Consider the following 12,167-nt stretch of genomic DNA (forward strand, 5'->3'; position numbering starts at 1 on the left):
GTGATGTCATGTGATGTTATTTGATGTCATGTGATGTCATGTGATGTTATGTGATGTCATGTGATGTCATGTGATGTCATGTGATGTCATGTGATGTCATGTGATGACATGTGATGTTATGTGATGTCATGTGATGTCATGTGATGTCATGTGATGTCATGTGATGTTATGTGATGACATGTGATGTCATGTGGTGTCATGTGATGTCATGTGATGACATGTGATGTCATGTGATGACATGTGATGTCATGTGATGTCATGTGATGTTATGTGATGTTATGTTATGTCATGTGATGTCATGTGATGTCATGTGATGTCATGTGATGTCATGTGATGTTATGTGATGACATGTGATGTTATGTGATGTCATGTGATGTCATGTGATGTCATGTGATGTCATGTGATGTTATGTGATGACATGTGATGACATGTGATGTTATGTGATGTCATGTGATGTCATGTGATGTCATGTGATGTTATGTGATGACATGTGATGTTATGTGATGTTATGTGATGTCATGTGATGTCATGTGATGTCATGTGATGTCATGTGATGTCATGTGATGTTATGTGATGACATGTGATGACATGTGATGTCATGTGATGTCATGTGATGTCATGTGATGTTATGTGATGTCATATGATGGTGGCACGTTACACTAGCACTCCAGCCTCACAGCAAGAAGGTTGCAGGTTTGATGCCTTTGCCTTTCTGTGTGGAGTTTATTTGTTTCTCCCGTATCTGGTGAGTTTAGTCCGGAAACTCAGACAGAAACCCAAAACATACACCAGGTCAAATCCTCCTGCTACAGTCCTGACCACGCCGAGCACAAAGATCTGGAGAAGGTCCGCAAGCGCTGCACTGCCTGACAAGTTTACCTGCGCAGCACTGAAGGATGGGTCAAATGCACAGGACACATTAAAGTTTAACTTAACTTAACGCCTTTTTTCAATCCAAAGAAAGGAAACTGCTCATACTAAATATTACACATTATATTTTACTTTATTTAACCAGGAAAGTGCCCCTGAGATGTAGCACCTCTGTTTAAGGGGAGTCCTGGCCCCAGAGAGGAGGGGCCAGGACTTACATGTGTTTAGTGGAAGGGGAAATCAGAGTATCCGGAGGAAACAGCAGACATGGGGAGAACATGCAAATTCCACACAGAAAGGCCCCGCACCACCCGGGAATCAGTATCTAGGGAACCACAGCCCCAAACTATGACCTGTCAAGTTTTATCTCATGTTTTAATGATTCAAACTCTTTCTCTCTTCTCAACTTGAACAAACTACAGCAGCCTTAGAGGGTCAACACTGACGGCCAGCGGACAGAATGCATACATCTGGTGTTTTACATTCACAACAAAGTCTTTTCTCATAAATATTGAAATGGGAGCAGAATTCTGTAGTGCTTTTTTGGGTTTTGTCCAGATTTTTCAGATGAATACGATAAACTCGTCTGTCAAATTCAATTCTGTGACATTTTCAAAGAATGAGAAGGATCCGCACAGGCAGATGGGCTCACAAACTTCCATACAAAGATACAGAGGAAAGAGATAAAAAATGAATCAGTTCTGCTGTTTGGATCCACATGTTTCATCTCACGGTTCAAATGAATTAAAAATGGTTTTCAGAAAATGGAGATTGTATCTGCTGTGCTTTTTATTGAAATTGAAGCCTTTTGAAAATCGTGTTATTTTCAGTCGAAACTCCAGCGTGTGCAGATCATTATATCCTGGTATTTGGTGAATTTGGGCTGGATTATATTTTGTAAATGTAGGTGGATTGTACTGCTCTTTCTGACACTCCATTCATTGATTACTTTATTGACAATATTGTACTGATTCAATTATTTCAAACTCAACTCAAGTGCAAGAAAACATCACTATTTTCTCTGTAGATTCAAGAAGTAAAGTAGTTATTTTTGTTATAGTAGTTGTTGTATTTGTTGCAGTTGTTTAAGTAGTTGTTGTAGTTGTTCTTAGTAGTAGTTGTTGTTGTTGTAGCTGTTGTTCTTGTAGTAATTATTGTTGCAGTTGTTGTTGTTGTTGTTGTTGTTGTTGTTGTTGTTGTTGTTGTTGTAGTAGATATAGCAGTTATCGTTGTAGTAGTAGTTGTTGTAGTTGTTCTTAGTAGTAGTTGTTGTTGTTGTAGCTGTTGTTCTTGTAGTAATTATTGTTGCAGTTGTTGTTGTTGTTGTTGTTGTTGTTGTTGTTGTTGTTGTTGTAGTAGATATAGCAGCTATCGTTGTAGTAGTAGTTGTTGTAGTTGTTCTTAGTAGTAGTAGTTGTTGTTGTAGCTGTTGTTCTTGTAGTAGATTTAGTAGTTATCGTTTGAATAGTTGTTGTAGTTGTTCTTGTGGTAGTAGTTGTTGTGGTAGTTGTTGTAGTATTTGTGGTTGTAGCTGATGTTGTTTGCTGCCCGGAGGGGACGGGTTAACCACTCTGCCACAGTAACACAGGGAGAACATGCAGACAGATGGATTTCACAGACAAACTAAATTTAGAAATGAAGAGAACCTTTGCTTTTTATGTTTGCCAAAGTACATTTATCCGTAAATGTTCCACAAAGAGGAGTTTATACTTTCATTCATGTGTCTCCGTCTAAAAAGGATCCTGTCATATTCATGCCAAAGGAGCGTCTCTACCTCCTCCCTGTGTTACTCAGACTGGCCAGATTTCAGGGAGCAACACGAGACACAAACAAAAGCCCTAAACAAGCGACCTGAGCCCCACAAAAACAAACTCCATGAAGAAGAACTAGTGATGAGCTTATTTTCCGATTAGCATTTTTAACATCAACAACGCCTCAAACACGGCCACCGCTTGTGTTATTTTCTCATCACGCTTTTTTCCCTCTTTGTTTCTAGACCCAAGGATTTGCACTTTGACCCCGAACGGTCACCTGGAGCTGGGGTCACGGGGGTCATACAGCTCTGAGAGGCGGAGCTTCGAAGAGTCCAGGAAGTCCAGCATCATGAGCAAAGGCAGCCTGGAGAGGAGGTCCATGTCTCTGGTGAGGACACAGTAAATACATGAGACCAGTTACTCAGAAACACTGTAGTTACTGTCAAATCAAAACAGTGTCCTTTTTTATTCGTCAGGGACCGAACTTGTTAATATTATAAAAGATTCTTTGCACCACGTTTAACAAAGAGAGCTCCTTGCCACCTGCAGTCCCTGAACAGAGCGCGCAAAAGGAAAAAGAGACCGAGATATACCAATGTCTCTTTGGAACAAAATTGAGCAAACTGATTCAACTGAGGTGGTCTTAGCAATACTTTTAATAATTAGGGAGTAGGAAGAAAGGTTGGTTTGAAAGAGGAGGAAAGGAGGTCAAGAGACTCCTTATTTGAACAGAAATGGTGGTCTACGGTATAATTTTCCGGCTGTTTCCAGCGGTGTTTTCTCACATTTGTCAAGTGAGAAAATTAGCCACTCCGATGCTACTCGCTGCTAACAGTGGGAGGGAGGTTCAGTCGGAATAGGACGGGAATGGCCCAAACCAGGGGAACATGGGTAAAGTTACTCAGACCTGTTCCCCAGATTCAAAATAATGTGTTTCTAAGACTTTGTCCAGATGACGACCTTTTGACATAGTCCATCACCTTCATCATCATCAAGTCAGTTCATGCCAAATATATCAACCTTAGACTTAGTGACTTGAGTTCTTACTCACCCACTATTTCTATTGTAAAGCCTTCCCTGCACAAAATGTCTCACGTGACCCAGAGCCAGCTTGAGCCACACCTGAGCCACACGTGAGCCACACGTGAGCCACACGTGAGCCACACGTGAGCCACACGTGAGCCACACGTGAGCCACACGTGAGCCACACGTGAGCCACACGGGTCGACGCTGAAAGGTCCGTCAGACTCATCATTAGGAGCACAAACTGCAGAGCTGGTTGAATAATGGAGTCTGAAGCCGCCGTGGACAGTGGAGTCATTATGAACAGTGCACAGAGCCTTTCACAGTCACTGCTGACAGAAACACAACTAATTGGACCAGAGATTAAGGGCTAAATGTTTGGGTCAGGACATGGAACATTTGGAATGAGGAGCCCGGTATGAAGCTGCTGTTACTTTGTTTTTGGGCCTGGTGTTATGTGTCAAACTATGGTGTAAGTTTAGCTTTTCTGACCTCAAAACTACATATTTGTTCTTCTTTATCAGGCAGATTCATAATATTTCCAATGTTTTACTTGAATGTATCTTTACAGCGGCTTCAGTCTCGTAGTGTGGACCAGTTACGTCTGGACTCACGTTCAAATCAAACCGTGTGGAGCGGGACGAGGCGACTAGACTCCAGTCCCTGTCGTTTGAACATGTTTGAGTTGAAGTCAGATTTTGAGCGTGCTCCAGTGCAGCGGCGTGTTTACTGACACTTCTGCAGCGGAGGAGACAGTGGAAACAGCATCTGGACTAACGTTTTCTATTTTTATCGTTTCAAGAGAGAGGGATACCCAAATGGCCCACACACCACTTTTACACTTACAACCAGAGCTGAAGTGCGTCAAACATAAATGATGGCACTTACTGCATTTCCTCCTCTTCCCTTTGCAGCCGTCTGTTTAAAGAAGCTGCAAATCACACAGGGTTTTCTCTGATCAAATTGACACCAAACGGAAACATTCTTCACCTCTGTCCACAGGTTTATCGTCCGGAGTGACGATAAATGGCCAGAACCAATTTAACCAATGAAAAGTCAGGAAAAGTCCCACAATAAATAAAGTATTAATTACACTAAAACCCAGTTTTGATATCGCTCTGGCCACATTCATAATTCATCATAGACCATGAGCTCATGATCTGTGTTTTGAAGTGTGTCTATAATCGCTCTCAGTCCACTCGAGTGTCAGCTGGGGATGAGCGATACCACACATTTTACTATCGATACGATACCAAGCATTTCTCGATACGATACCAAGCATTTATTGATACGATACCAAGCATTTTGGGAATCCTGCATTCACCTGTGGAGGTGCGCTGCAGACAGGGGGCGCTGTAAACACATAAGAAACTGTTTCCACCGTGACATCGCAAAGGAGTGAAACGCTGAGCATTTCATGCGTATTATGTATGAAAAACAAATTAGAATAAAACGCTCCATCAGCTGATCGATACAACGTCAATGTTCAGAACGAAATATCACGATATAGATAAAGATTCAGTCGTCTCTTTCAAAGGAGGCCATTTTTGTTAAAAAAAGAGAATCCCTCTTTGAACAGAAATGGAGGTTTAAGGTTCAATCTTCTGGCAGTGACAGCAGCTTGTACAGCAGCCCTGGGCATTCTGATGCTAATCAGGTACTCATCAGTGATGAGGGAGTTGCAGAGAGCTAACAATAGGATTTCTAGGACCTATTGCAGTGCTGTTGTGGTAACAAAGAGTATCGGTTTCAGGTGAAACTCACAGTGCAAAGAAATAGATAAACAGGACAGGTTATTATCAGGAGGCTCCGCCCAGTGGGCAGGGCTTACTCAGAGTAGGATAAATATCTGGGGCTAATCACATGACGTAGATGGACCAGTCCATTCTGTGGCTGTTAAGTTTCCAGACATAAATACTGTGCTCAAACGTGTCCAGAACCCGGGCAGTTGGAAAATATACCCTCCGCAGGCCTTTACTACACATTTGAGTTAGTATCTATATTTCATTCCATGAGATTGATACAAAAAAAATAATGTTTGGGTATTGATATAGCAATACTTGCACATCCTTCGTGTGAACCCTCCACAACATTCTAAAACTCTATGAAAGTGTGTCCCCAGCTTTATTCACTTTTACTTGTGACTGCTGCTGACCCATGAGAAACACATTCCGCTCAGTGGAGAAGAAGAGACAAGTCCCACTGCTAAAATATCATGTCAAGTTGGTGGATTTGTGTAAAATGTTCAATGTTTCTGTGCAAAAAACAGTCCACAATGCACCTTTCTCTGGGAAGCTTTTCTCAAATGAATATTCAACTATATCGATGATTTGGCCCCTGAACCCCTCCGGACATTTATCCACAGACCAAACAGCCGCAGGTCAACAAGGAGCTCTGTGTGAACGGTGGAACTCGCACAGAGACCAAGAGCGTTTCTGAGCTCAAAATGTTCACCTCCAGACTGAAGGCTGAAAACAATCTTAAAGTGTACCAGCTTGTAAAGAAGAGTCAGTGAGTGAAATGATGCTGTTGAATGAAGTGTATTTATAGAGTTTAATGTTTGAATGTTATTGTAGAAATGCCTGACCAATGCCAGAGTTTAAAATGAGCACATGCGTCAGCAGCAGACTGTGCTCTGTAACTACCACTGCATTGTCCCTGGTAAAGACAGAAATACATCCTATAGTTTCTGTCGAGATTGACAGCTCTGTGTAAACAACTGGAAGTAGAGGTAAAAACTTATGAACGTTCCAAGTGAAGTAATAACATCTCAGCAGTTAAGATAAGACCTAACATACCATATTCTCATGTGAATGTGGCACCAACATTTGTGTCCCTCACCCATGCGCTCTGCATAAACCCATTCTCATTGTTCTCCTGTGGCACGGCGCCTCACGCTGCTCGCTCGTCGTCGCTCCGTTTCTATAGAGACACGTTGTACACAGGTTTTTCCCATGTGGCAGCGTCTCAGGCTCTCGCTGTGAGGCATACGTTTCCCGACTTAAACATATAATTAGCCCTACCACGCTGAGAGCATCAGAGGAACGGCAACAAACAGACTGGTTCTGTTTCTATGAAAGGGAAATGAGGCTGCAGCAAATATGAACTAATAAGTTATGTTGATGAAGTTGTGGGTGATGTGAAATGAAAACGAGGATAGAAGATGGAGGTTACAGCTGTAGTTGAGTGTGGGTTTGGCTCGAAGACATGAGGAAACACTGAAGAAGGAGAGTCAGAGGGCGAGATTCAGGTGAGAATATTTTCATAAACATGTGTTTGTATCTCTGTTACAGCGCCACGGCCGCAGTTCCAACTACCATAACTGGGGGCGCCCTTTACCTCCACATACTGGGTGGAGCCGGAGGTAAAAACATTGCAAAACTGGGTCGATCGATTATTGAATGTGTAGGATTCATGTTTTAGAAGTTCAAATTATGAGGGTATTGAAAATCTTACATTACATTCCCTCAGTCAGGATTGATTGATTGATTGATTGATTGGTTATTTATTTCGGTGTGTTCAGACATTTTTCCAGAAACAATAACACTTGACAAGCATCGAAAATGTGTTGGCTGAAGCTTTCGTAAGTCATTTGTTAGTCACAGAAAGCGAAAGAAAATGGTACAATAACAGATGCAAAGTGTCATAATATTCTAATGTTCTAAATTTCTTTTTTAATAATCTTTTTTTTTTTACCTTAAACCTTTGTGTGTGATGTATAGCTCATTGCAAAGTGGAGATTGGTTTTATGTTAGTCTTAAATGTGTTGCCCCAGACCTCAATACAATAGGTTATGTAGAGAATTACAAATAAGTTATGTATATTTCTATATTACTTTGGATAATTAGTGTTTTGTATTACATGTAATTTCCCACTTACACATAAATAATAACACATGCATTTATTTTCAAAGACTCTTTCTAGATTAGCTTTGTTGAGCATAATTTGTACCTGATTTACTATTTTGTTAATACATTACTTTTTTTTTCTCTTTATTTAAAAAAAACGTTTGTTGTGTTAGCACGACATCTACTGGCAGCAGAGGGAACTACACTAAACGCTTGCCCCGACAACTGTAAACTCACAGTTGTAATGAACATGATTTGAGTCAGAAATGCAGCACAGGAGACCTCCAGATCTCTCCCTCTGATGTCACAAATCTGAGAATCTGAGTGTTTTTGTGAGGCTCAAAGAAGGCGGCAAGAAGACGAGCTCGTAAACAGGATTCATGAAAGAAGCTGAATCCAACTCCAACTGTGTTTTTGATGATTAAAAGCTCATAAAAGTCAATTTTGCTGAATATGTGTCCTTTAAGTCAAATCTACTCATATACAAGTGAAATAATTAAACTAGCCCTGATATTACTTTTGAGCCTCTCTCCTCTCTCCTCTCTCCTCTCTCCTCTCTCCTCTCTCCTCTCTCCTCTCTCCTCTCTCCTCTCTCCTCTCTCCTCTCTCCTCTCTCCTCTCTCCTCTCTCCTCTCTCCTCTCTCCCAACCCTGCAGGTCGAGCTCTAACAGTCTGAGTCAGAGGAGCTATGGTCTGGTCGGGGGCAGTCTGCGCGTCCACAGCACCCGTTCGCCTCACCCGTTCCCCTTCGCTCCGGAGCAAGAGTCCCTCCTGTCTCACCCCGCGTTACCACATCTCCCCCATCACAACCCCCATCACCACCACCACAACGCTGCCCTGCCCCCGCCCCCTCCGCTGCCACGCCACTACGGCACCCGGCGGGACAGGCGGGCGCTTTCTCTGGAGCTGCCCGAGCTGCTGAGAACCGCTAATGTGGCTAATGTGGCTAATCCTGCTGCTAGCCTCGCCCACGGCCCCCAGGACTCGGGGCGGAGGAGCGGGTCCGGGGGCACAGGAGGGGCCGGATCCATCGCCGGGGGGTCCACGGTCGGCAGCGGGGGGTTTGGGACGGACCACAGGGATTGCAACGGGAAAGCGCACCACACCACGCTCATCTCGGAGGTGTATCCTCAAGTGAACGCCAAGAAAGACCGAGCAGACCTGGACGAGGAGACGGACTATGTGAGAAAAACTGACAATACATGTTTTGTATCATATGAATAATGAAAATAATGGACGGACAGCATTTCCAAATCGTATTTTATAAAGTTATACATGAACCTAAACAGCTAATGATGGAGTAGCAGGAATGTGTGGGATTCAGCTCCAGTGGGTCTCTCCCAGGAAGTGGCGCTGGAACATCACAAAACATCACAAGGGGCTTTCCAGAAAGACTCCACCCCCTCTTCTTTTAACTCACTTTATCCGCTTATAAACATGAGATGGTTCTTATAATAATGTCACAGTTAGTCAGTGGACCCATGACTGAGGACAATATGTCAAAGAAATTGGGCTCATGCGTCGTCCCTCTGGGGGCCCCTGGTGATCAAGGGGGCCCCAAGCAATTGCCTGTCTTGCACGTTGAGTAGCTGTGCCTCTGCTCCCAAGCAACAAGCATCTAAAATAACATAAAGTACTAAAATGTAAAACTGAACGGAATTAAGGGTTTAGCCAAGACCAACATATTGTGTGATTTACAAGCCACACTTTTTCTAGTTGTTAGTTTGGTCATTTCATCTCCCCAGTGCAGATGGACGTGATTGACAGGTGGATTAGCCAATCAGGGACACAGATGAGCTCTGTGTCCAAACAAACTTGGCTAATTACACGGAAAAAAAGAAAGGATTTGAGGATTTCTACCGAATCAATGAGCAAAGCCCAAAACGCTGTTGTCAGGTGAGAGAGGTTCAATTTAGTTCTAAATGATAATGACCAATGAGCTCGTCTGTTTCAAATGCTTCACTGAAGAAAACAAACCCTTGCATGGCTCAGTGTGAGTCTGGCCTGAGACGCAGGTGGTGATGAGAGAGAGAATGTACAGAGAAAATCCATCTGGATCCAGGCAACAGACCAATACCAGTCGTCACTCACACGGCCATATCCCCCGATCTGCTCCGATCTGTGGGACAGTCCTGGGTCCTTAGGCAAGACTCTTCACTCACATTGCCTGGAACACAAACAGACTTGAACATTTGGAAACTTTAGGGTGAAAGGCCATAGTTTTATTCTTTAAACTATTCTCTGCCTTGTATGTGCAGAGCATGTGTTTACGGGTCCAGGGTCAGTAGTTATATCAGTGTATTTGATGGGATTATTGCGTGTGAGGCACTGGTGGGGGGCTCTATGCTACACTGATGTGCTCTATTTTGTACAAATACATCAGCAATCAATAGAAACAGTGTCTTGAGTTGATGTTAGGTTAGGCTAACAGCTGTTTTGTCCGTGATAATGTTAAAAACTCATTTTACTCTTGAAATACAGGCCTGGATAAGGAAGTGTAGATAATGGTACTGCTCTATCAAAGAAAGAATGAGGTGCTCCACAATGTTTAGCTACTGTTAAATTACCGACGTACAAAAAACCCCACAGCTAGTTCATTATAAAGCGTTGCAGTTTACTCACTTACCTACTGCATTACGAGCACACAAATGATTCCCTGCCATGAGTTTATGAGTAGTTTTTACATCTTTCAGAGCAGATTTGACCGTGACAGTGGAGCTAACAACACCTGTAACATTAAATCTGTCCTGGGACAACAGTCAGCTGGGACCTGGAAGTGTGTCATCACTTCACACTCCCGTTCTGATTCTCCTCTTCTCATTGTGTTGTGTGTTTAGAGCATCTGTTTCCGGGTGCAGAAGATGATGGAGGTGTACAAACCCGACTGGTGCGAGAGTCGAGAGCACTGGTCCGTCTACCTCTTCTCCCCGCGGAACAAGTCAGTACTCGACACTACTACAACAGCCCACCAGAACAGTAGATAATACTTCAAAACACATGTGATTTACAAATATATATTAACAAATGAGGGAATATGCAGTCTTCTAAGATTGGTTGCGTTGACTTGATGCAAATGCCCTTTTAAATTTCATAAGCATAATAAATACTGAAACAAATGGATTCTTTGCTATATATTTTACTTTATTTTACTTGTTATTTATGTTTCGATTTAATCTAAAATTGAGATACAAACGCCTACATGTTTTCATGTGTTCCAGCTCCTGTTATAGGCAACATTTTTAAGACTTTTCACTGTTAAATTTATTTTTGAATGGTAAATGCAAAAGGCAACGATCATTATGTTTTATTCATCTGTAATTATGTATTTATTTCAACCAAACAGGGGTGAAAAAGTGCCACCTGCTTGTCGCCATGGAGACGGTCATTGCTCCGGAACTTTCCACAGTATGGCATTAAACTGGTCCATCTGTCACCTGCTTGTGTCCACGGAAATAAGATACGTTTAATGTCACACTGCGGAACATTCTTGGCAAAGCGATTACTTCTCATACATGTTGCATCTTTAATCGTAAATACTGCAGTTAGATTTGTGTAAACTCTCTCTCACTTTGATGTTTACAATGTCTCCAACTCGTCTAATGAAAGCGCCACACAAATCCAAAGAACGCAAAGGAAAAAGAACAACAGAATAAAGATCTCATCAAGGTTCAAACTCTGAAGTTCTTTTCAAAGCCGTGAAAGTGGAATCCATTGACCTTTCCCTTTCAGCTCCACTCGCTTCATTTCAAAGTACGGTTCACTTTGGCATTTGGTAACGGGCCTAATAGCTCGATGAGTGTTTGGGTCGCGGGTCGGCTGCTTCAGAGAGGAGCCGACCCGAACTACCACAGAATTGTAATGTAGGAAATTCTGTATTGTTACTTGGAGATGAATTGACTCCAACAGCAACAAAATGACCTCCTTTAATGCAATAAAGGAGAGAAACAATCATTCTCTGTGGAACTAATAAAGGAGCCATGGAATAATCACACTTAACAATTAAGACATTCTCCTGCTGATAATAAACCTGATGTAGCGCCTTGTTGTTGAATGTTTTATGAATGCAACACCTCATGCTGCGGGACTGGGTATGTATGTAATATGTAAATATGTCATTTACACTCCATGAATAATGATTACTTTATAACAGCACAAATTGAGTTTGCCATGTATGGTATAAATGCTCATATTACACGGGTTTGGCTGCTAAGATCACCTTAGAATCAACTTGAGATCTAACCGAGAAAAGTAGATGTAGTAGAACAATTGTATTTAGTGTCTTCATTTGTTCAGGGCTCATTTGCATATTCCATATTCATATTTATCTGTTTGATTATTTGGTCACTAAATCTTCATAAACCACAGATGGTTCCAGACAAAGGGGTCAATGTCACGTTTACAGTCTCCCAAACGTTTTAATGAATTTAGATATTTGATTTGAGAATTGTTACTTACTGCCCCTCATTGCTCTAAAAGTATCATAAATAAACATTCATGCAGAGTGTCATGTTTGAAATCTCGATCCGGTTCTTTAATCAATATCAACTCTGAATGCCACCCTCTTTCAGAAGTGGGAGGACATGAATACTATGGTACACGGACCAGTAGAAATACTACAAAAACTCCAGCCTAGTCGTGTTGAGTATTGATTTGTGACTGTGCGGTTATTTGT

General features: G+C 42.1%; 1 protein-coding gene across 1 annotated transcript in view; it reads left to right on the top strand.

Moving 5' to 3' along the window:
* The window catches only part of LOC140377342 (voltage-dependent T-type calcium channel subunit alpha-1I-like), a 302,547-nt gene that overhangs the window by 186,597 nt on the left and 103,783 nt on the right, over positions 1 to 12,167 (top strand). The window contains exons 15-19 of the mRNA XM_072462718.1: positions 2,867 to 3,012; positions 6,013 to 6,144; positions 6,941 to 7,011; positions 8,152 to 8,677; positions 10,333 to 10,433. Of these exons, the coding sequence (XP_072318819.1) occupies positions 2,867 to 3,012; positions 6,013 to 6,144; positions 6,941 to 7,011; positions 8,152 to 8,677; positions 10,333 to 10,433 (976 nt within the window). The remainder of the gene's footprint in view (positions 1 to 2,866; positions 3,013 to 6,012; positions 6,145 to 6,940; positions 7,012 to 8,151; positions 8,678 to 10,332; positions 10,434 to 12,167) is intronic.

Source organism: Eucyclogobius newberryi, unplaced genomic scaffold (assembly GCF_026437365.1).
Source record: "Eucyclogobius newberryi isolate DKJ021-1_F unplaced genomic scaffold, fEucNew1.0.hap1 SCAF_4, whole genome shotgun sequence".
NCBI classification, from domain to species: Eukaryota; Metazoa; Chordata; class Actinopteri; order Gobiiformes; family Gobiidae; genus Eucyclogobius; species Eucyclogobius newberryi.